This window comes from Eumetopias jubatus, unplaced genomic scaffold (assembly GCF_037043125.1).
Source record: "Eumetopias jubatus isolate StellerSeaLion01/CBP00866 unplaced genomic scaffold, mEumJub1_p1.0 scaffold_2, whole genome shotgun sequence".
Lineage (NCBI taxonomy): Eukaryota > Metazoa > Chordata > Mammalia > Carnivora > Otariidae > Eumetopias > Eumetopias jubatus.
Genome location: NW_028274808.1, coordinates 202232436 through 202258002, shown reverse-complemented (window position 1 = coordinate 202258002; position 25567 = coordinate 202232436). Strand labels below are relative to the sequence as shown.

The window sequence follows — 25567 nt, the reverse complement described above, 5'->3', positions numbered from 1 at the left end:
CCAGTGTGACAAGCCTCCCTGACACGTCAGGTCCTTATTTCAACCTTCCTGCCTGGGCCCCCAGGCCTGGGAACAGGCCCGTGTGAGACGTGCCAAACATCATCCACCAGAACCGCACACCCAGTTTGCTGCCCTTGCCCCTGGGACCCCACAGGGCAGCAAACCTCTCGTCAGCTGGGACGCTCCCTCAGGGAACTCAGATTGCCCTGGGCTGTGGACGCGCCAGGGCATTTGTGAGCCTCGTCAGGAGCCGTGTCTCCTGCCCCAGAGCAGGCGGGGCAGAATTAGAATTAGGACTGTCCTGACCACACCATCATGGGCAACACCTGGCAAGGCCCCTACCTCAGTGATGGGAGACTTGGGGTTCACGTTCCTGGCGGCCGCAATCTCCTGGAGCTGGTTGACCAGTTCTGTGATGGACAGCCGCTCCTCAGGGTTGACCTTCAGCGTGGCGCCTAGGGCAGAGGCAGGAGAGCTCGGGCCAGGGTCTGGGAACAGCAGTGCCCACTCTCCCCAAGCCCCTCGGTTCACTCATACCACTGTTTACTCACACCAAGTTACAAGTGAATGAGTGAAATACGACACAGGGAGCAAGCCCCAAAACGGCACAAAGTTACCACGAACGGGCCCATTCAGAGCACTGAGAATTCACGTGGGGGCTGGGTGCTGGGAAAAGCCCCCATTGGGGGGTTGCCACACGGCCGCGAGAGACAGGACAGACGGGCCCGAGAAGTGACAAAAGGCGTGTCCTTCGAGGTCCCCGCACGTGGGACTTACGGATGAGGTCATGGAACACCGAGTACCGGGTGTCATTAGGGGGGATCGAGAACTTCCCGTTGACTATTCGAAGTTTTGCTCCATCTTCAAAAGGATGCTGCCGGAAGCACAGCAGGTACAAGATGCAGCCCAGGGCCTGTGGGGAGGGCAGACGTGAGGGGGGCCTGGGGGTGAGGCGGGGGCAGAGAGATCGGGGCAGGGCGAGGCGGAGGTGAGGGGGTCTGGACCCACATCCCAGGATACTCAGGACCAAGTCAGCCTGTGTAAGCCGGAGCCACACCCTGGTCTGAGTTACAGGCGGCCACAGAGTGGCGGCCGGTGTTCCCCGCACATCCAGCCCACTTTCCACCCTCCTTAGGCACGAGCTTCTGAGGTCTGAGTTGTGGACAGACAACGATCTCTTATTTTCCCGCTGAACCAGAAAGTTCTACACGCCAGCATCTGGGGCCTGGTGGCGCTGCTGCAGAAAGGACACGAGGCGCAAGCGGACAAGCCGCTGCAGCAGGAACGCAGGAAGCACATCTGCGGGTCCGTGGGCGACGTCCCCTCCCACTGCCGCTTCTCCCTGGAGCATCGGACGACGGGGATGCGGAGGGCCACCTGGGCAGCAGCGCCCACGCACATCTCACTCTCATCAGTGAAGAGTGCCCAGGTGAGGCCAAGCCCTCAGCACCCAAAGTCCGCTTCCCTGTCCAACTCGGTGTGCACGCGTGCATGTCCGCCGGCCCAGACGTGCTGAGGGCACCTATTTGGGGTCAGCCAACGTACGGAAAGAAGACACCACGGGCTGCCGCTATCATGAAAAAAGGCTCCAGCACGCACATCCTACCAACTCTCACACTTCAAACTGCTATCAACGCCACCTACGCTCGGGATGGAGATTCTCACATCCACAGCGGGGTCCGCTGGAAGCTGGCCCCAGAGGCCTGAAGTCTGGGCCCTCAAGGGCGGCCTGGGTCTGAGGTGTTGCTGTCCCTGCTCTTAGAGAGGCCAGGTAGGGGGCAGGATGCCTCAGTGTAGGTAGGGGCAGCCCCGGGCCACTCAGTGCGGCTCTCCCCAAGTTCTGCACTCTGACGCTGGACCCCAGAAGGGACACAGCCAGACACACCACGCAGGGACTGCCACAGGGTTTCAGAAAAGTGAAGGGAGCAGGGTCACCTAGGCATCAAGGCCTGGCCCTCACTGGCCAGCACCAGACCGACACAGAGCTGAAAGACTGGGGTGGCCAGTCCGGCGGCATGAGCCCCCCGGCCTCTCTGAAGGGGCTCTGATCAGGAGAGCAGATGTCTGTGGGTCTGGAGGGGGCTCAGGTCCAAGCCTGCAGGCAGATCTGTCACACACACAGTATCCCAGACATAGCGTCCCGGAGGGCCCTGCGGGACTCCGCCGTACACCCACACCCCCCCCAACTTTATTCAGTGTGTCTCTGCTAACGGCAGTCACAAGTGACTCTCGAAAACGACCAGAGGAGAAAACGGAGGAAGGAGGGACACCGAAGGGAAGTGAGCAGAGTGGGCAGGCAGGAAGCTGTGCCCGAGGGCCTCCCGCGTGCTCACAGGCAGGGCTGCCCAGGTACCACGGCGGCGTGGCCTCACCCAGATGTCCTGCTTCTCGCCGATCGGGAAGTTCGAGTACAAGTCCACGATTTCTGGCGTCCTGTACATGGGTGTGGTGTTCCTGGTGATCTGAAGAACAGACACACACGTTTCAGAGCAAAGGCCACACACGAGCACTGCTTCTTACTTTGCATCGATGCCGTGCCCCTTTCCAGAACACGCTGTGGGATGTTCACCAACGACATTCATTACATCCCAGTGTCCCATGACGATGGCCGGCCGCTCACCGCCCTCCTCACCCCCGCTGCTGCCTGCGCCCTGGCGCCCCAGTGCTCCCTGAAGTGGCCGCGCCGAGCACTCACTGCGGGCATCCTAGCTGTCTGGGCCTGCGGGAAGTCTGGCCCAGAGCCGTGGGGTGGGTCACACGCATGTGCAAGAGGAAGCGCTGTTCTACAAGAAGCTTCCTGACAAGTTCTTCCAGAAGCACCTTCTCTACCAGGAGCAAGAACTAAACCAAATTCACCTGGTTGGTCCAGGCGTTTATGTTAAGAACGCTGACACGCGTGCATACAGGGTGGGACGTGTGACGGACGAGAGAGAGGCTGGTGGCACAGCACGGCACAGGGCCACGCGCCCAGGGGAGAACGGAGTCTCCATTCATAGTAAGCACCAGCACCAACCACACGCCACAGACGCCACAGCCAAGACCTCAGCGGGACACGTGGAAAGGATAACAAGCCATTCTCCACCCAAAGGTCTGCTCCTCAAGGGCAAGCCTCTGCAGAGGCCGGCCACAGTGGGGGTGAGTGCACGTGAGCTCCCACGCACAGTGTGTCACTCCTGCGGCTCCTCAGGGATAAATGGGAACATGATCAAAGTGGATGAAGGCCTCGAGCAGGCCATTCCCGAAAACCACACTCCTGCACTCAGGCAGGAGTCACCCAGAACACCAGGAGGGAGGTGAAGCTGGGGGCGCCATACAGCCCAGATATGGGGTGACAGGGGCATCCACACGGGAGAAGTCACCCAGCGGCTCGCTTATGACTCTGCTGTTGTGCACGTCCGATAAGCTTCCGTTAAAACGTCCAATTTTATTAGCTGGATGTAGTCACAGACCCAGCCACTGCTCGTCCAGGCGCACCCCCGGAAGATACACACACGAGAACCCACACGCAGGCCGCCGTCTCTAACTCTGCAGACGGCACCACACTAGACACAGCCTGACCGTGAGCACAAGGCACTGGCCAAAGGGCATAGGGTCGCACCGTGGAGGGGCCTGCACGCACGGACCCAGCAGAGACCACGAAGGAGAAAAAGCAGACAGAACCAGAAGAGCGTGTGCAGAGCGAGAGGGATGGGGACCTGGGAGCGCACACCCATGTGCTCATCCCTGCAGAAGAAACGCAGGAGGACAAAGAGGGAAGTGGGTGGCGACAGGGAAGCACTCCGCATCCAGCTCAATTCTTCTGGAAACCTGTAACTGCTCAATAATCAAAAAATAAAATTAAAAAAAGACACACCCAAATATATCTCAAATGAGTACCAAAAGCACTTGGAAGGAGAGAACCGAATCCAAGGAACCTGGTCTGGGCTGCGGGGGGGGGGGGGCACGCCGGAACCGCACATGAACCCTGAGTTCTTGCCAGGAGAGGCGTGTTCTCTAGGGTTGCTGCAAGTCTTGCACGTGCAGCAGAACGATGAGTGGACGCACGCGGGATGCTGCTGCTGGGCCATGCGCCAGGAAAGAGGGACACACAGATGTGGGGTGGGGGCAGACGCCCACGGGACAGGCCGGCGTAGGTGCGTGACTTCCCACACAAGGACACGCGTGTAGCTACACACGCACATGCCCACACGCCCAGAGCTTGGCCCCAACTCAGGGGTGGCAGCTCTCCTCTGACGAACACAGATGCCAGGGCTCCAAAGACAGGCACCTGCTGATCTCAGAACACCCTGATGCTCCAGAAAGCAGACGAACGTGCCAAAATGAGGGAAGCGTGGCAAAGGACACAGGACCAAGGGGAAGCAAATCCGGGGCATTCTGGCACCACAGTAACTGAGGACTCACTATGAACCATGGAAAAAATGGCAGCCACAAATCCTCCCAAACGGTCAGCACATGCAGGGTGGGGGGCTCCTGCCATGGCGGTGTGGTGTGTGGTGCGAGCCACACTGCGGCGGTGGGAGGAGATGCAGGGCGGAGAAGCACAGCAAGGACCCCCGCCCCCGCAGCTGGAAGACGGAAGGGACCATCACCCAAGAGAGGGGTGCACGGGACACAGCGGGTGGTCGCACACCTCCGAGGATCTACTGAAGTCAGCGAATGGGGCAGGACTCAGAGCCCAGGAGGAGGTTACTGAACCAACCACCCGGCACACGGGGACCAAGGAACCCCTTCCACGCTACTGCACCACTACTCTGCAAAGCACCTTAAGGAGAACATTCACACGTTTGTGCTTTGCTGGGAACGGCTGTCTTATAAATGTTCTCACACTCAAGTGGGAATGTGCTGGTTTGGGGTAATCGGACACGTCTCCGATTTAGTCATGGAGTGTGAGGGGAGGACAGACCCCTTCCCTCAAGCACAGTCCGTCCAGAACAGCCAGCAGCTCAGGAGCACCTGTGTTCTGACCCGACACCCTGGTCTGCGGCCTGCAGTAGACGGCGACAGACTCCAGGAGAAGCATACAGGCGCTCTGTGCAGATGTGGCCCCAGGCGAGCTTCTGCTGGGACGGGTCCTGAGGGGCCGAGCGGGTGGCCCGCTGGCTCAACTCCTGTCCCTCAGGCTCCTTCCCAGCAGGCTTGCCTTCACGCCCCTGCGGAGCGTGGCCTCACCACCTCCCCTACCTCGTCATTCCTTGTGGTTCCCAGTGTCCTATGTTCTGTCCGCGTGGGCAGTTTCTGTAAGCTGCTCATCAAAGTATAAGCCGCTGGGAGAGTGCCCGCAGGGTGTCCAGATGAAGGCCCGCCATGGAGCCCTCCCAGGGCCTCCCCACAGCCATGCCTGCTCAGGGCACACTCACCAATCTCCTCTGGGGTCTCCTGCAGGAGCCTGTGAGGTGTAACTAACTGGGAAACACTTTTTTAAATAGCCTTACTTGGGATGGTGACAAAAATCTGCGGAAGGGCAGTGGACAGCCGAACAACGATGAATGTACGTGATACGCTGGAACGTGCACCTAACAGTGGTGGGGACAGCCAGTTTCACGATACACGTCCTCTACCCCAATACAAAAAAAATGCAGTAAAAGAAAAAGCTGTAAGAGGCAGTTTTGGGATGAGAGGAGTGACACAGACACAGCATAACCCTCAAATTCAGTGTTTCCTGGCCCAAAGACGGGCCTGGGAGGCGAACGCCAGGGTCCAACTTGCCGGTCCTCACGGGGCACACACCCACCCCGCTCACCTCATCTTCTACCAGGGCCCGCCGCTGGGCGCTCCAGCTGTAGTCAGGGTAATGTGAAATGGTCGTGGCACTGCCAAAGTCACAGAGCTTGATGGTCCCCTGGTTACTGAGCAACAAGTTTTCCACCTGCAGAATTCCAGAAGACAGTCCTTATGACCTTGGGGTGCAGAGACCCAGGCCCAGGCAGTGCTGAAGAGACACGACAGGACTCCCCAGATGCAGTGAGGAGCCTTCCACAAACGGGAAACACAGCATCTTAACTTCTTGCTGATCCCAGTCAGTACATGTACCTTTAAGAACAGAAAACTCAGAAAAACAAAAGGAAAAAATTTAAAATCAACCACAAATCAAAGGTAACTCCACTCGATAATATAAGATATACAAAGAACCTTTAAAAAAGTCAGTTAAAAGATGAAAAACATTAACATGCCATTTCAAAATCATCAAGTATATCAAGAATCTAGAAAGAAATCGAACAAAAGAGATACAAAACACCCCCCTTCAGGAAACTAAAATTGAGATAAACTCTTAAAATCCAAAAGAGACAAGGAACTGGACCATGTTCTTAACACGACAGGCACAGATCTGCCCGGGTCACCCCAGGGCAGGTCCCTAGACTACGGGCCAGGAGCTGGCTCCAGCCACTGCCCACGCACCTCGGTGGTTGGGGAAACTAACCTTTCATGACACGGGTCCCCGGGCAGCTTGACCGGTGTGGCCACGCCTGCCCACTCGTGGGGCCTCCTGCTCTGCTATTCAGCAGGGCTGGCATGCAAAGCTAACAGGTTTAAAGCCTGGCCTTTTACAGGAAAAGTCTGTCAACTCACACTCTGGGGGACAATCAAGGCAATTCCAACCAGATTCCGGAAAAGTTTTGGGTGGAACCTGACAAACCAATTCAAAGATTCATGTGGAGAAACAAAAAGCCCCAAAGAGCCACGTGATCCCTGAGAAGCCCCATTAAAGAAGGCAGAGGGCCAGAGGGACCAGGACCCACAGCCCCACAGGACACCCGCTGAGCGCCATGCCCATGAGAGGCGGCGCCGAGGGACCCAGGCACGGGACAGCCATCCACGCAAGGTGCTGGGAGAGCCGGACGGCTGCCCACAACCTGCCCCTGCATGCAAAGGCGGACTCCAGGTCTCTCCAGGACAACATGCCTGGAGGATGACAACTCAGCAAGACACAGAAGCTCCACATAAAACGAGGAGCACCCAATCAAAGATCCTTGCTACCCAGAGTGATGACACCAGCCACGGCGTGACCAGCACGGGGCTCCAAGAAACCCAACAGGAAGCGACACCTCAGAGAAAAATCAGGCAAACTCTTCCACAGGTACCTCCCCAAAGAGAAAATCCAAACTCCGACACACTTGAAAAGAAGCTCGTTAATGGAAAGAAAATCCAGCTAAAATCCGTGAGCCACATCCACACCATCTGCCAACACCCAGGGTCGTTGGCAAAGTGCGGGCACAGGGGCCTCCACGCACTGCCAGTGGGAACGTCCCACGGAGGGTGCAAGCACCCTTCCACCGGCCAAAGCATGGACAAGAGTAACTCAGGAAGCAGGTGTCAACCAAGTGCACAAGCTCTCACAACACACACTCTTACCGAGTGTGGGCCACACAACATGGCCAGACCTTAGAGCCGTAAGGCTGAGCAAACAGCCGGACAGGAGCACGACGCTCCATGGCCTGCACTGTTGGACGGAGCCATGCACAGGAGCCAAACAAGGAGGAGGAGACATGTCTCCATGGCCTCTGTCATCCCCCGTGTCGCACCTGCCCCTCCACAGAGCGCCACTCGACAACTTCCTCAGACAAGCCCTGGAGACTGGTCCCCTGGCGAACACGGGGCACTGAGAAGACAAGGGATGTCCAAACCAGGCAAACTTCACCAATACTGATTCTTTACTAATTTCACCCTCGTAGAGCTCCCGCCCCTTAAAACAACCACGGACACACCAGCACAAGTGTTAACATGCAAACCAGGAGTCTTGATGCCACAGGAAAACCCACCAGCCACCTGGTCGACTAAGGAGGGCCCGTCGAGACAGCAGGGAAGGGATGGCTGGCGTGCAGGGCTGCCACTGCCCAGGTGCCCTCAGGACAGTGGTTCCTGACCCCCAGACTTCTGCAACAGTGTGTGTGGGGGGGGGGACGGACCTGCCAACCTCTTGGGTTTGAGGGACAAAAGGAAAAGATGAGGCTTGTCCAAGGTTCAGGTCTAAACAACAGGGCGCCAGTGTCTCCCCAGGCACACGGGAGAACCACCCCACCCCCCCCGCCGGCTCCAAGGAGGGGAGGGCGCTGTTCCAGGCCCACCAGGTCAGAGGCACATCACACTTGAAGGAAAATCTGGGAAAGCTGGCCACAGACTAGACCAGAAACGATATTAAGGGATCAGAAGGTTCTTCAGCAAACACAACCTGCTCCCTCAAGACATGGTCAGAAGCAGGGTGTGAGCTTCGTGGATACCCGGCAAGTTTCACCAAGTCTTGACTTTTCCAAAGACACAACAGGGGAAATAAAAAGGAGGCCATAAACCAGGAGAAGGCACCTGCAGCACATACAACGTGGAAAGGCCACTGGAAGAACCGAGGAGTTCCTGCTAATCAAAAACAACCTGATGGACGAAAAACAGGAAAAAAAGGGCAAAAAACATGCATGTTGAAGAAGAAGATACTGACTACGAACACAGCAAAAACCGTTCCATTTCATTAAGGGTCCGGAAAAGGGAAAAATCAAGACCAGGTTGCCACTTCCCCAGCGGGCAGTTCCAAGTACGGCGGCCTGTGGGCACCTTGCCGTGGCACTGAGGGAAAGCCGCCTGAGGCCAGCGCAGGCGCCCTGCAGAGCCTCTGCCCACAGACGGATCGTCGAGGGGCAAGGGCACAGACCACCCAGAGGAGAAGCAGTCCCCCTCCTGGGCCAGAGGGTGCAAGGAAGGGAGCTGAGAGCATCCCAGAGCCAGCAGAAGGGCAGGGGGGTGGGGTGACGGGCACACAGGCAGTATGAAGCCCCAGGCCCAGGAGACCCCAAAGCTGAATGATACGGAAAGAGTGCTCAGCACTGCTTCGATGGAGAAGCTTCCAGAAAACTGCTTTGCCGTTAAGAAGCAACTGCATCCCTCTTTTGGAAAAGCCATCGCAGACTTCAGTGCCGGCAGGCTGGACACCCTGGCTGGGGGCAGGGGTGCAGCCCGCAGGACGGGCAGGAGGCGGTACCTTGAGGTCTCTATGGATGATGGGCGGTTTCTGTCTGTGCATGTGCTGCACCGCCCTGCACGTCTGATAGAATATCTTCAGGACAGTATCGCACGAGAGCGGGCCTCTAGGTTCCATTTTCTTTAAAAATTCCACCAGCTGCCCTAAAAGAGACCATTAGATTCACATCACCGTGGAGCTATAAATGCTGCCCCCCAAACCCACCGCGGCGCCCACCGCAGCCGTGTGCACTCGCTCACGGGCCGGCACCCCTCCTGGGGCCAAGGCAGACACTGCGCGATCAGGTCCCCCCCGCGGAGGGACCACCACCAGGACACAACGAAGTTACAGAGCCTACAGCACAGCCAGGTGAACGACGGCTGGCAGCACGCACGGTATCCACCACAGACCTCCTCATACCTCACGCGGACAGGCGCATCGACCCCAAACACACACCCTCTCAAACCGCCCCATTTCCTCAGGCAACAGTCGTGCCTGCGAGCCTTAAACCTCAGTCAACACACATTCCTCACTGAAGGCGCACACTGTCCACGGAAGGAGCGCGGCACAGCGTGTGGCAGGGGCACAAACCTGTCTGAGAACCCGTCCAAGGCGCTGGGGGCGCGGAGCCCACCCTCCCTCGGGGCTGTCACCTGAGCCCTGCCCCCTCGCAGCTGTTCTTCCCGGTCTCTGTAGCCCAGGGACCTGCCGTCCTTGGACCCCGAGCTGGGACGCCAGGAGACTCCGGTGTGGGGCCCGCTACCTCCAATGCAGGCAGGGCTGAGGGCTTCCTCCGTGACCACACGCCACCTCCCCACTGGGAACGCCATGTTCATGCCCCCAGCACCTGCCTCTACAGACTGCCTACACAACATGCCTCAGCACCCTAACCCTATAGCCCTGCTCCTACCTCTGGTCCCCTGCCCACAGCCTCTTCCCACAGCCCACCCTCTCCTAGGTTCTGCACTACTCCCTCCTGGCCTTAGGCCCCAGACCCCAGGCTGCCTCAGCCCTCCAGCTCCTTCTGTCTTCTGGGCACAATGCGCCATGGGGACCCATCCCCTCAGTGCAGAACCACAGTTTACCACCCCTATAGGCCTCATCTCCTGCCACACACACCCCCAAAGACGCCCCTCCAGTCATAGGCCCCAGGACCTTTGCACATGCCCCATTCTCAGCTGGGATGGTTTTCCTCCCGCCTCCTTCAGCTCCTGGCTCACAGATCACCTTCAAGGGAGCCATCGCTGCTCAGCCTATAAATGTGCACACTCTTTCCCAGACTCTCCTCTGTGACACATGGGACCACCCAACCCTCACTGTGGACTTTGCTTAGGGTCTATTTGCTTTGTCTGGGTGAGGCACTGAACCCCTGTGCCTGCACGCAGCAGTGCCAACAGACACGGCTTCTAAACGTAAAATGGATTCTAACAACTCTGCAGAAGGCACAGTGCCTGGGCAGACAGCATGGACTTCCTGCACTCCAGAGGGCGCTGGATTTCTCCAAAAACAGCATCACCTTTGAAGTTTGCAAAACAGGGGATTACAGCTCACAACCCGCACACTGTCCCCTGACCCACCTGCAACAGAGTCTCCACTCTGGTGCTCCACCCAACTCTCCAGGCCTGCACACCAGCCCACCTGGCCCTCGCTCCACTGGACCAACCCACTGCTGCCCTCTCCCAGCCACACCTACGTCCCCGCCTTGCACCCCACGCTCAGGAGGGACAGGGTGCCCTCCCGGTGATGCAGGCAAAGCAAGGCCCCAGAGGAGTCCAGAGCAGGGGTGACACACGGGCTGCCGTGCTGCCTGGGGTAACAGGATTGAGCCAGGCCATGGCAGGGGCATCACAATGCCAGTGCTTCAGTGGCCTCTGGTGTCCCCTGAGAATTAAGGGAAATCTCTTTTAAAATTAACAATCCCAACGGTGACAGTGCTCCTGGAGAGAGCATGGGAGAGGACAAGACTGGGGGGCTGTGGGCACACATCCAGGCCCTCCCTCAGTGGGACCGGCACCCACAACCCTAAGATCCCCTCTGCCCTCCACCCCCCCGCCCCGCAGCCCTCAGCATCCGCCCTGCAAGCACCCCGAGCTTCTCATGCTGCTCTCGGACCGGCGGTCCCAGGCCAGTGCCACACCAAGGGGTGTGCTCTGCTGGTCTGCTCCACCGCGGAGCACCACGCCGCCTCATGGGGTGGAAGTGCTGGGAGCTGCTGCTGCCAGGCCCCATCCCTGGGGCCCCTCGTGAGATGGATCACATTGGTCCTAGTGGACCTAAAGCCTTCTAAAACCCAGGATGAAAGTGACCCAGAAGCACGACGAGTGCCCTGAAGAGGAACAGAGGCATGAGCGTGAGCTGTGGGAAGCTGGACAAGGCACACACAGCACCAGCAGCAGAGCCCACAGGGCAAACAGGAAGGCGCTTGCAGCCTCACACATGCTGCCCAATGCATGCCGCTCCAGGCCCCCATGTGGCACCCCACCCCAAAAGGCGCCCAGCAACCCCGTCCACAGGATCGCTGGGCTTACATGCCAGACACACAGCAGTTCCCTGCACCAGCATTTGTGGTCAAGGAAAAGTATGCGTCACAAGGGGTGCTGGTTGAGGATCTCGTGGTATGGACCTAAGGGACCCTGCAGAGCCTTGAAAAGAGAACAAGTGAGCATTTGGGCACGAAAAAATGCCTGATGTGGCAGGCTTTTCTCAGAAAGGAAAGTGCATTTAGCAAAATGCTATTTTGAGGAGCATCTCACTCCCCTGGGTGGTTCCCTCGCCCTGGCCCCTGGCACTGCCTGCTGTCCGCATCATGCTCTGTGCCCCTGCCCCCCGGCCTGCGCCCACACGGCTCCTCCTGGTGCCCACGCCCACGGCCCCACCCTTCCCTCCCCGTGAGTGCGCCTCTGCCGCCCTCCCACGGCTCCTCCCGGTGGCTACGCCCACAGCCCCACCCTTTCCTCCCATGAGTAAGCCTCCGCCCCCCCCGCCCCCCCTCCTCCCGGTGCCCATGCCCACGGCCGCACCAGTCCCTCCCGTGAGTGCGCCTCCACCCCTCCCCCATGGCTCCTCCCGGTGCCCACGCCCACAACTGCACACTCCCCTCCCGTGAGTGCGCCTCCGTCCCCCCCCCCCACGCTCTTCCTGGTGCCCACGCCCACGACCGCACACTCCCCTCCCGTGAGTGCGCCTCCACCCCCCCCCACGCTCCTCCCAGTGCCCACGCTCACGGCCGCACCCTGCACCCCCCCCCCCCCCCCGTGAGTGCGCCTGTTGCCGGCAAGGCACGTGACCCTGCGGTCTTGGTGCACAGGCTTCCTCTCTCCCAGCACACGCTCCCGGTGCCCGAGGGCCCAGCGGCTCCTACATCAGGTTCCAGGTACTCCTGGCTAAGCCTCTGCACCTGCCCCAGCTCTCCTCTGAGAACCTGCACTCTGTAGTCACCCACTGAGATGGTGAGCTCCCACAGGGCAGAGGCTCCACGTGTGGGTGGGCCCCGACTGTCCGTGGAGCAGATGACGGACTGAGCCCCTACAGCGGGAACGAGGCACGCCCCATGCCTCTGGTCCCTTGGCACCACCCACAGATATTCCACATGACCACTGTGCCCCTGGGTCCCTCCCACTCCTGCAAACAAACTAGGGAGTCTTCCTCCCTAAGAACACAGGGAGTGCCTGACGCCATTTGGTCGTGTGCCCTCAAGGGCCACGGCAGCAACCCCACCCTTGATATTACAGCTGAGCACTCGAACCCATGACACTGCTGCAGTTCAGACCCTAACGAAATGTTACCTTTGCAGAGCTCGGTGAGCAGCAGGAACTCAGCCTGCCCAGTGTCTGACTCCTCTTTCCCTATGGACGCTGCAGAACAAAACTGGACAATATTGGGGTGGCCAGAAAGTTTTTTCTGCAGGTGTCTTGTTAAAGGAGAATGCGTAAGTCTGCACATTTAAAAAACAAATATATATGATATTAAGACACTACAGTCAAAATGTTCAATGAAATTACCTTACAATCCCAGCACACCGGAGCAGAAAAATGGAGAGCGGGGGGGGGGGGGGGGGGGGGCGACTAGAAAGGCAGGTTGCAGGTAGAAGAGGGAAGGTGGGGATGAAGACCACCACCGTGCTGGCCACACACACCTGACCACAGGCCAGGCAGGACAGCAGGCAGAGGGCACATGCAGCGTGTGGGAACCCCGAGGAGGGAACGAATCCAGCGAACCTCTGCAAGGCGGGGACCCGCAGGCTCAGGCAGCCGGCAGGCTCAAGTAGACAGAGCTTTGAGAGAGAAAAAACACATTCTGACAGCAGAGGGCAGGACCCCGGCGCAGGGAGAACATGGGCCAGAGTGGAGAGCCAGCAAGAAAAGCCCCACACGTCCACCATCTGTGCAACAGAAACCCAACCTCCCGGGTGCTCGGGGCAGGGCAGCTGACCAGAAGGGACACTGAGGCCCACGGGAACTAGGCCCAGCAAGGGGCCCTGGTGATCGCTGGAGCACAGCTCGTGGCAGGGCGCCGTGGGCCACGTCAGGTTCATTAAGGGGCAGAGGGTGGGGAATCGGCCCACCCTGTGGGCACAGAGACCTCTTGGGTCAGAACACCTCTATTCCCAAAGCTACCGAACCTCTTGCTGTTACCCTGGGAGCGAAGAGCAAGGAAGAAAACTCCTTTCTACTAAAAATATTCCACAGATAGGTCCAGTAAAAGCAGAAGGCCCATTTTAGCACATCCAAAAGAGCTGCAGAGTAGCTCACGGCAGCAAGCAGCCATAGCGTGAGGCAGGCCTCCCTACGTGACCGCACGTGCTCGCAGGCCTGGGAAAAGGATACCATGAAACAAACTTCCTGAATGATGGCTCTGTTCTTTTCCTCTTCGTTAGACAATAATCTCTGTATCAGGAAATAACAAACAAAGAAAGATTAAGGAGTGTTCATCTGTCTACTCTACACCCCAGAGAATAAATGCAATGCCACCGAAAAGCATAACCTGCTTACCTGTACTTTAACATCTGGCCTGTGTAAAAACTTGACAGAAGGTTAAAGACCCTTGAACGTGATCCTTTATGATCCAAGGGCACAAGAAAAACTAAAAATAGGAGGCTTTTCTCCAAACAGGCTACAGGAAAGTTAGACAATCAAGGAAAATGGGAGAAGACACTGGCAGAGATGTGGGCCTATGTTCCTGATCTCCAAGGTCAGTCAGCGCCTCAGCAGCAGCCAACAAAACCCGCCTGGCCCCTACAAGGCCTGCTGCGCTCCCCAGGTGCCCCCCCGTGACCCCTATCTAAGACAAGCTATGCAGGCACGTTTCACACCGGTGGCTTTCAACGTCCCGCCATCTGCAGATCCCTCATTATTCTGGCACTAAGGTCACCCTGTGCCCCGAACTTGGAAGCCACAACTTTAAAGTCCCCTAAAATGGCTGACGGCTCCCCTCTGAAGGAACCAACGGGACAGACTGTAAAAAAGAAACATATTCCTCATAATAGGAATAAATCTCTGGAAAGTGTCATTTAGAGATTTCCTTAAAATGATCCAAAAACCCACATAAATGTCATCCTTTATTACCTTTAAGGCATACTCTCTGCCACTTCCCAGATCTTGAGCTTCATATACAAATGCAAACCCTCCTGAAAATTAGAAAAATAGACATAATCAGTTTAGTGCTATGACTTTGACAGTAAGCTTTAAAAATACCTTCACTAGGTGAAACACAAACTGGACTTGTGGCTAGCAATTTGTTTTCCACAAACATAATGGCCCCTAATTGATATGATCCTTTTAAATGTCCTGCTTCGGAGACAGGAAGGAAATCAACACAGGCACAGAGGTCAATGAGGAAAAGAATGGAGAAAATCAGTAACACCAAAGCCTCTGAAAGCCAAAATTCTCAATTCTCTGAAAACAAGAAAATGAAACATAAATTCTAGATAGACTGATCAGAGAGAAAGTAAGAGCAAGAAAGAGAAATTAAGAGAGGACAAATTACCAGCATCTAGAATAAAAGAGGCCAGCAGCACCCAATGCCCAAAAAAGACTTTGAAGTACATCCAGTATCCTACATACACACAAAGAATTCTTCACAAATTCTTTTTTTTAAAGATTTATTTGTCAGAGAGAGAAAGAGAGCGCACATAAGCAGGGGGAGGGGCAGAGGCCGAGGGAGAAGCAGGCTCCTTGCTGAGCAGGGAGCCCAATGCGGGGCTCGATCCCAGGAGCCAAAGGCAGCTGCCTAATGACTGAGCCCCCAGGTGCCCCTCTTCAAAAATTCTTAATTCTGGGGCACCTGGGGGGCTCAGTCATTAAGCAGCTGCCTTCGGCTCAGGTCTTGGTCCCAGGGTCCTGGGATCGAGCCCCGCATCCGGCTCCCTGCTCAGCGGGGAGTCTGCTTCTCCCTCTCCCACTCCCCCTGCTTGTGCTTTCTCTCTCTGCCAAATAAATAAATAAAATCTTAAAAAAGAAAAAGCAAAAATTCTTAATTCTGAGTAAAATAAGATGTCAGCATAACAAACCCAACAATATATACAAAAACATAATACATCATGACTGAGTAGAGCTGGTTAAACATTTGAAAATAATTTAATTCTCTTGTTTTCAGAATTAACTCACTTAGCTTTTTCTAGTTTCCCATGGTGGAAAATTACATCATGAAAAGAACTCTCAGCAGACTCAGAACACGAGGACGCTCACTAGCCCAGTAACAGGTGTCCGCAAGAGACTAACCATCAGCCTTGTGCTGGGGGTAGAGGACCCAGTGCTTCCCCCCAGCACCAGGAACAGGGTGAGGACAGCCGCTGGCACCACCACCGTTCGGTATTGCACTGGAAGCCCGGCCAGCGCAATCAGACGATAAAAAGAAATAAAAGGCATCCAGATTGAAAAGGAAGAAGTAAAAATGTTTTTCTTTGCACACAATGTGACTGTGCATATAATATTGTGAAATCTACCCCCAAAAGCTACTATAACTAATAAAGTTTAGGGCCATCATGGGTTATATACACAACATTCAAAAATCAACCGTATTTCAGGGGCGCCTGGGTGGCTCTATCAGTTCAGTGTCTGACTCTGGATTTTAGCTCAGGTCATGATCCGAGGGTCGTGAGATCGAGCCTCGTGTTGGGCTCTGCACTGGGCATGGAGCCTGCTTAGAACTCTCTCTCTCCCCATCTCCCCCTGCACCACCCTCCCCGCCATGCCCCCACCCAGGATCATGCTCTCGCTCTCAAAAAAAAAAAAATCAACTATATTTCTACACACCCTAGAGATTTCTTAGACATAAGAACAAAAGTATGATCCACAAATGAAAACAACGACAGGTGGACTTCATCAAAGTAAAGAACTTCTGGTTTTTTAGACACACCACCGAGAGGGTGAGAACACAGGGCACTAGCTGGACTTTCAATCACTTGCCCAATAAAGGACTCTATCCAGAAAATATAAAGAAAATCCAAAACTTAGTAACAAAATTTTTAATGGGTGAAATACCCAAAAAGACACTTCACCAAAGATACATCAGTGGTGAATTACACATGATAAGATATTCAACATCATCATACATTAGAGAAACACACACTTCAACTCAAGAATCCAGCTGTCCATCTAATTAGAAGGCCTCAGTTTTTTGAACAGACCATACCAAGTGTTGATTAGGATGTGGGTCCACTGAGTGCTTACACACTGCTTGTGGGAACAGTCTGGCAGTTTCTGCAAAGGGTAAAGGTAAGGGGCGCCTGGGTGGCTCAGTTGGTTAGGCGACTGCCTTCGACTCGGGTCATAATCCTGGAGTCCCGGGATCGAGTCCCATATCGGGCTCCCTGCTCAGCGGGGAGTCTGCTTCTCCCTCTGACCCTCTTCCCTCTCGTGCTATCTCTCATTCTCTCTCTCTCAAATAAATAAATGAAATCTTAAAAAAAAAAAAAAGGGTCAAGGTAAACTGGCTCAATGGTCCTGTCTGTCATCACACTGCTGGGCATTTACCTAGGAAAAATGGAGGCCACATCCATACAAAGACTTGTACACACATGATCCCAGTGGATTCATATGTAATTGCCCAAACTGGAAATAGCCCCCACGTCCATCAGCAGTGAATGGACAAACCAATCATCCCTACGTGGAACGTGACTCGGCAATAACCAGGATGGACTACTGTTACCAGCAGCAACATGGAAGCCGAGGAGACATGTGATTTCCCCTACAGAGAAGTCTAAAAAACACTAACTCATCTACAGTAACAGAAAGCACATCGGTGACTGCCTGGGGGTGGAGGCGACGAGAAGGAAAGCGTTGTAATGGGGAAGGATGAACATTCTGGAGGGGAGGGATGTGTTCACTGCCTTGCCACGGTGACAGGTACACAGTGTATATGTACTGGGCATACTGAATGTGCCTGACATCCACATGTGCACTTTGTGTCTCATTTTTATCTCAACAGATCTGCTAAAAAAATTAAGTCCATATAAGAAAACAGATGAAAAGAAGTTAAGTGAAAATCCATGTAACAAAAATAGAAAACAGATGGCTTCACTGGTGAATTCTATGAAACATTTAAGAAAGAATGAGCACAGCAATCTTGCACAAAGTCCTTCCTAAGTGACAGGAGAAAATAGTTACCAACCCATTGTGTGAGGCCAAAGACACAATCACAGATCGAAAGCACTCGTTAACACAGATATAAAAACCATCAGGAAGATACCAGCAGAGCGAGGCTGGCGACACCTAACAAGGATGATACACTATGACCAAGTGGGATCCACTCCAGGAATGCAAGGGTGGTTCGACACCAAAAAACAATCCCTGTGGCGAAGGACACACACAGGACGGGGAGAGCAGACTGCCTCGACAGACACACAGAAAGCATGTGTCAACATGCAAAACCACTCACGACTTTTCTCTTTTTTAAGATTTTATTTATCTATTTGGGAGAGAGAGAGAAAGAGAGTGAGAGAAGCACGAGCAGGGGGAGTGGCAGAGGGAGAAGCAGGCTCCCCAATGAGCAGGGAGCCTGACGCGGGACTTGAACCCAGGACCCTGAGACCACGACCTGAGCTGAAGGCAGATGCTTAACCGACTGAGCCTTTTTTAAAAGCTAACGTTTATTAATTCTGGATCGTAGGAACATAGATATTTGTTCTGTTACTCTTTCTACTTTTGTTTTTGAAATTTTTCCTAAAAGAGAATTCCCAATTTCAGGACTTGTTCTGTAGCTACATTAACCGAGACTGTGTGGTGCTGGTAGAGGAAAAGATTCAAAGATCCCAATGCAACAAAATAGGAAAGTCCCAAAAACAGTCACACAAATGTGCCAAGTGATGTTTAGCAATGGTGCAAAATCAACTCAATGGAGACATGTGCAATGACCAGTGCAAAAGAAACAAAACAAAATCCAACTTTGATCTAAACTTTACGCTTTATATGACAACTCAAAGAGTATGAATGTAAAAGTAGGAAACTCCTAGACAAAACGCAGGAGAGAAACCCCCATGATCTCGAGCTGGGCATAAGGGCTCCCAGATGTGACAGTAAAAGCAGACGTCACACGAGGAAAAGCTGATAAGGTGACCTCATCAAGTTAAAACGGTGGGTCTGCAGAAGACCCTGTTTAAGATAAAAAACACAAGCTGCTGACAGAGAAAATTCCTGCAAACCACACGTCTGATGGAGAACTTCTCTCCAGAATACATACAGGACTCTCAAAACTCAGGGGCAAGAAAACACAATTCTAAAACAGGCAAACAACACGACACACAGAGATATTCTGCCCATGAAGGCGCATGGTCAGCCTCTAGAGAAGTGCAGACTGAAGCCACAATAAGGGATCACTACACATCTGCTAGAACGATCAAATAAAAACGCTGCACGGAACGCTGCCAAGGGCCAGAGACACTGGGTCACTCGGTCAAGAACTCAGCTGTGTGGCCGCAGACTCCACACGTTAACAGAGAAGGCGCCATCTGCCGGCCAACGGCAGAGGCCGCACCAGCAACCAGCACTGCCGGCACCTGGGTCTGGGACTAGGAGCCTCCAGAGCTGAGAAAATAAATTCCTGTTGTTTATGGCCCAGTCTGTGGCATTTTGTTACAGTAGCCTGAGCGGACTAAGACACTCATCCACTGCTGGTGAGAAACGTGAGGTTGGCAGTCTCCTAAAACAAAACACACAACTCAGCACCTGCATTCCCAGGCACTTCTCCCAGAAAAATAAGAAATGACATTCACACAAAAACCTGCACACAAGTGTTTACAGCAACTTTATTTCTAATAGCCAAAAACATCTGGAAACAACCCACATGTCCATCACTTGGGGAATGATTACATAAACTGGGGTCCATCCCCACCATGGAATACTCGTCACCAATACACATGAATACATCATGGACACAACCACCTGGCTAGATCTCCAGAGGGAAAAAAGCCAACTCCAAAAGGATACCAAACGTCAAGACTGGAGAGAGAGAGACCAAATCAGTGGTTTCCAGGGGTAAGAACGTAGGCGTGGCTGTGAAGGGACGGGGGGGTCCCTGTGGGGATCACACTTCTGAGTCTCGACGACGTAACTGTCAAGACACCGACTCTAGTTTCCCAAGATGTTACCGCTGAAGGGAATGCGCAAAGTGTGCCGGTGTCATTTCTTAAAACTACAAATAAGTACCTACAGTTCTCTCAAAACTGAAAGTTTTTAAATAAAAACAGTAATACTGCTGGGGCGCCTGGCTGGCTCAGCTGGTGAAGCATCTGCCTTCGGCTCAGGTCATGATCTCTGGGTCCTGGGACTGAGTCCCAGGTTCCTGGGATCGAGGTCCATGTCTGGCTCCCTGCTCAGCAGGGAGCCTGCTTCTCCCTCTGGAGCTCCCCCTGCTCACTCTCGCTGCCGAATAAATAAGTCTTCAACAAAAATAGTAATACTGCTGTATGGAACATAAAGAAAGGACAGGGAAGGCACTAAGACATTTTACTGTACACATTCTGGAATTTGGAGACAGGCACAGATACCTCCACTGCCCAGGCCGGCCCCCTGCTCCCCAAGGCAGCCTGGCCAGGGACAGCAGTGACCTCATCTATGGCTTATTTCCTCCTCCTCCTCCTCACACACCTGCCTCTGTATTATATAAAAATACACGACTTATATCTGCAATAAAAAACTCCCAAAACTCCTGCCCAATTCAAAATGGAAAAGACTCGAATGGGCATTTCACACACAAAACAAGACATATAACTGGCTAATAAGCAGGAGAAAAAGTGTCCCATGTAGTATCATCAGGCATGTGGAAATCCCAAGCCAGAGAGATACCCCCGCACACACACAAGAGCAGACAGAATCAAAATGACAGACCATACTAACACAGGTGCCGCCTGAGGACAGGAGCCCTCGTGCGGCCGCTGGGAATGCACACCAGTGCAGCCTGCTCCATGCAGAGACCTCCATTCAACCTAGACCCAAAAATACCACTCTTGGGTATTTTACCTGAGAGAAGACACACGGCCACAAAAAGTCTTGTGAAAGAATGTTCTTGGCAGCTTTATGCATCATAGGCCAAAGCGGAAACACCCAAGTGTCCACCAGCAGGCGAGTGGATGAACAAGCCACTACAATGGAGGGAACACACTTCGGAACCGGAGAGAGCACTTGGGGTGGGTTGCCGCGTGCACGATGCTCTGGGAGAGAGACTCAGAGCCGGGGCGGGCTGGTGGCGGGGAAGGCTGTTGGGGGCCACAAGAGGCTGTGTGGGGTCACTCAACTGTCCTCTATCTCAACAGCTGGTTGGCTACATGGGCATAAGCCCTTATCCCGTATCAGAGCATCTAAATTCTGTACATTTTACTGTATGTCAATAACTCAATTTAAATTGTTTTTAATCAGGGGCGCCTGGGTGGCTCAGTCGTTGAGCGTCTGCCTGCGGCTCAGGTCACGGTCCCAGGGTCCTGGGATCAAGCCCCGCATCGGGCTCCCTGCTCGGCGGGAAGCCTGCTTCTCCCTACTTCTCCCTCTCCCGCTCCCCCTGCTTGTGTTCCCTCTCTCGCTGTCTCTCTCTCTCTGTCAAAAAATAAATAAAATCTCTAAAAATAAATAAACAAATAAAAATAAATTGTTTTTAATTAAAAAGAAAAATGGGCATAGAACGTCCGTGCACGATTCTAGAACAGGAGTCTGAATAAGCACTGAAAAATGCTCAAACTCATGAGTCAGAGAAACGCAAATCAACACAAGCCCACACAGTTTTTGCCCATTGCAATGAGGGTGGTGTGGGGACAGTGGGGTCTGGCAGGCCTCTATGTAGGGTCACGGGCTCAGGGGTGGGGTGGGGGGGTGGGGGGGACAGTGAGCACCAGGAAACGTGGTACACCAGCACAAGGAGCAATCGGGGAGATCGTACGAGGTGTTATCAACCAACACTGTTTCTACGGAACAGACACCCCATCACCTCCATCTCCCAGCCTCACGTGATCACCACAGATCTTTCAGGGATACGTGCCCATGAGGGCGGCAGTAGTCCACAGAGAAGAACAGGCCAATGGAAAGAGAGAGGGCAGCCTTTCCCACGCCCCGCAACAGTGACCTGCGCCAACACCACCCCCCCCAGGACCTCCCCGCAGGGTGACTTCCTCCCACAATAATGTCCCCTCCACGGTGACCTCCCCATGATGTCCCACTCCAGGCACCTGCATACCACCTGCACCTGCAGTCAACTGAGGCACAGACCAAGAAGGAGCAGGAGCCTGCGCACAGCTCCCACCCTGGCCCCCCAGCAGCGCCCACGTCCAGCGGCTCCACAAGCAGGTCCACTGCTGCTTGCTGCTCTCACCGTGACATCCTCTGGACATTTCTCCCTGCAGGACACACGCTACAGGGGGACCTGCACCACCATGTGGGCGACCGAAGATACGCCCTACCAGTCCCAACTCCACCAGTCACTGGCTGGCAGCGCTGGCAAGCTACTGATGGCCCGTGCTGTCAGCCACCGTCAGGAGGACAGACCACAGGAAACACCAGGGACTGTGCCCGCCGAGCAGTCAAAACTCCACAAATGCTGCTGCGCTGGTTATCATTACTACTTCATACTAGGTGTCAGTCACGACGGGAAAGGGGCTGATGTTAAAGTCGCCAAAGTGCAAGTTTACAGGATGGGGTTAGGAGAACTAAGAGAGGGCAATTCAGAACAAGACTGAACCACACCATTCTGAATACCAGAACCAGCTGCCCAAGGCACAAGCCCTTCCTGCAAAGACCTCAGTTATCCGTGCTGGAGAAAAGATCCGCTCAGCACCCCTCCCTGGGTGAGAGCAGCCAAGGAAGGCGAAAGTAAAGATACTCGGAGCAAGACCACCAAGCCACAGGGCTCAGGCACACTTCCTGTGTGAAAGAGCCATAGGCTAGAATGTCCGTGAGCAACGACCGCCCAATCATCTTTTCAAATCAACTTAAGATGTGCTATGCTCTGTATCCCTGCAGAGGATGTCCTGATTCAACCTACGATCCTCTCCTTCCGTCACACCAACCCCAGTGGTTTCTGAACCCTCCAGCCAAGAGTCCTATCGCACAACCCTGCGGCTGCCAGCCGAGATCAAACGGCCCCTGTGCCCTCACCAATCCCGACACTGGACACAGACAGGGGAGAAGCCCTCTAAAAGCAGGGACCAGGAGGCAGAGGGGTGGAGGGCTAGGACAACAGCCGGAGTGTGGCATGTGCCCTTACAGCTTCTCGGGCCAGCACTGACCCCAAACAGAACACAAGGGACCCACGTTCATCAAAGGCCACTGATACCACGCATGGCACACGGTGTTCCAGCAAACACACATGACTAGTTACACATACGTTACGGGACAGTTCTGCGGACTTGTTTCTTTTTCTGAAGAGCTGCCCACACACCACCCCGTCCACATCACTGGCAGTGCAGCCAAAGTCAAACAGTCACTGGAGAGGTGGACTCACCTTCGGGGCAAAACCTGTCTTGGCAGAGCAATCACCTCTGTTACCTCTCTGGACAGTAGGAAGCAAGCAAGAATGTGCAAAATCCAAAACGAGATCATAAAGAATGTATTCTAGAATCTGCTTGGGTCCAGCATCTCTTGACACTGGGGTTACACCCAGTAAACTGATTTTTTTTTTTTAATGAAAACTTAAAACCAATTTTCAAAAGATTAGGAAGCCATCTGGCTCCACAGTTCTGCCCCACAACGCATTTCATGCTCCAGATGCAAATTCCAAAAAGCTATGAAAATAATGTTTTTTTCCCCAAACCATCTGACAGCAAAATCTGATCTATCCTAAATTCATCGGGGGCAACACCTGACACGAACTGAGGTGGGGCTACTTAAAGACTTCATTACCCCACAGTGAGGATACTCACTCATCTAATTATGGATATATGATTTATTTGATTATTGAAGACTTTCCCCACTCTTGTAGGAATATACAGGATGTCTGCCATCTTTCCAAAGCCTGAAGAATTGTGAAGCTGTCATCATCTCTACCCAACGGTTTAGGGTCTGGAACCTTGCCCAGGTTTATAACAAGACAGCATGAACTCCCACAGCCTAGGTTCCAGGGTTGCTGTTTTTCCTGAAAGACTTCATATGGCTTTCTTACCATTTAAGTTCAGGAAGAGGCTTTACAAGCTTTACAAGCTACGAGACTCTGTTACTTTTCTAAAGACCAAGACTGTGCAGGGTATTTTTATATCCTGACTTGTCTAGATAGCAAAAGGAGTGGGTTCTTTTGCACAACCATATTGGCTCCTTCCCATTTCCTTGTTCTTTATCCTGTGTGTTGTGACCAGTAAGCTTCCTGCTCCAGAGAACCCACCTCCCATCCCTGATTACCCCTCCTCCTGCCTGGTCCCGCCCCTGCCCTGGTAGGGGCGCATCTCCTCTCAGTTTGGCCTGTGGGAACCCTCACCACTGCCTGTCCTGCCCCAGGCTCCCCCAAGACTGTGCTGTCTTTCCCTCATTGGAGTGTGTGTCTAAATTTAAACCCCAGAACACAAAAACCACCTACTGTCCACTACGAATCTCTTAAAACACCAAGATAACTGCCTGGTATTTTCGGGATAAAGGAACTGATCTGAGGGAACTCTCGTTCTAACAGATACCACACTTGTTAATGTTAACAGAGGTTCTGGCCCCCACCTCCGTGAGAAAGTCACACCCAAAATCTGTTTTTTACCCAAGTGGAGAAAAAGCGTGTGATAATGCTACAGCCAGAACATCCCCTCAGGCCTTTAGGAATAAGGACTTCAGAAGGGTCCGCTAGTCTCCCGACTCAGACTGAGCACACTTGGCAGTAGGTCGGGCTGCGTGACAGGCTGAGCCTGCAGTCCTGAGGGCTACCCCCGACAGGTCTGCGGTTCCACCTTGCACCACTCCCTCGCCCCACGCTAACTCAGGGGAATACCATGCGGCTCCAGCACCAGCCCCAGAGCCAGCTACGCTCAGTTAGTAAGCATCCCAGCTAGCAAAATGTGACATACCCCTGTGGGCGCCACCGACAAAACGTAAGGAAAATCCAGAGGAGAGAATGGGGTCACACCGACGTTGGCAATAGACTCTGTGTGAGGAAGAGAAAGGACATCAGGAAGCTGGAGAGAGCGCGCAGAAACAAAGGTGACTAAAGAATGACCCGGAAATTCCTCCATGACTGACGAGTCCAACCTGCGAGGCTCTGGACAGGTCACGACTGTGGGCAGGCCCTGACTCGGGTGGGCTCACAAACAGAGATCAGGGCAAGGCAAACAGGTGGCGAGAGGAGCACCGTCTATCCCAACATCCAGGGAGGACAACCACCTTCACCAAGGGGCACAAGCACCCACGCTCAGGATCCTGAGAACTGAGAAAAGTCAGCCCGATGTCCAGAGATCCAGGCTGTCCCATCACCCCCACAACGGCCCCAGATGCGAGGCCAGGGCCCTGACTCACACCCACCCAGCGCACTGCCCAGCCTCATGGGTCCCCTTCCTTCCGGCCCCACCGCGGCCCCTCACCTGCGCACCACCTCCTCCCCCACTGCCACGGCCTGTCCTGCGGCCGCAGGCCGGCCCCACACCTGCCTCATCTGCCGCGCCTCCGTCAAGGAAGTGCCCAGCCCCAGACCCCGCCTCACTCACCCTCTGCGGTCTCGCCGGGTCGGCCTCCCCCGTTCCCCATCGCGGCGACCCTCCCCCATCCCCCGCCCCCGCGGGGCCGCTCCGCACCTGGCCCGGTCCGACCCCGCCCCCTCCCGGCCAGCCCCGCGCCCGGCCGCCCCGCGATGGCCGCCGCCGGCGGGCCCCGCGCCCCCGGCCCGGGCCTCACCCTCGGCCAGGACTCGCCGCACCCGCAGCCGCAGCTCGCCCAGCTCCACCGTCTGCCCCACGAAGTCAGTCTGGTCGCGGCCGGCAGCGCCGCCCAAAGAGCCCGGGCCTGCCAGGAAGTCCAGCGCAGACTGCAGCAGCGACATGGCTGCGACCCCGCAGCGGGCGCCGGAACGGGGAGCTCGGGTCCAGCTGCGTCCGGGTCCGCTCAGCAACCGCCGGCCCCGAGCCGCACCATCTTCCGCCCCGACGCCGTGACGTAGGCTGGCGGGGGCGCGTCGCAACCCGGAAAACGCCGCGCCGGGCCGGTGCGCGTGCGCGTGCGTAGATGCCTGGTCGCGGAT

At 54.7% G+C, this 25567-nt stretch overlaps 1 protein-coding gene across 3 annotated transcripts in view; it reads right to left on the bottom strand.

The window, feature by feature from the left end:
- The window catches only part of GAK (cyclin G associated kinase), a 55222-nt gene extending 29750 nt beyond the window's left edge, over positions 1-25472 (bottom strand). For all 3 annotated transcript variants that reach the window (XM_028126317.2, XM_028126325.2, XM_028126335.2), the window contains exons 1-9: positions 25225-25472; positions 14509-14570; positions 13771-13830; positions 12730-12844; positions 8966-9108; positions 5741-5866; positions 2373-2462; positions 778-913; positions 343-455 (exon numbers count right to left, since the gene is read on the bottom strand). In XM_028126317.2, coding sequence (XP_027982118.1) covers positions 343-455; positions 778-913; positions 2373-2462; positions 5741-5866; positions 8966-9108; positions 12730-12844; positions 13771-13830; positions 14509-14570; positions 25225-25369 — 990 coding nt within the window. In that variant the 5' untranslated portion in view covers positions 25370-25472. The remainder of the gene's footprint in view (positions 1-342; positions 456-777; positions 914-2372; positions 2463-5740; positions 5867-8965; positions 9109-12729; positions 12845-13770; positions 13831-14508; positions 14571-25224) is intronic.
- Positions 25473-25567: the final 95 nt, after the last annotated feature.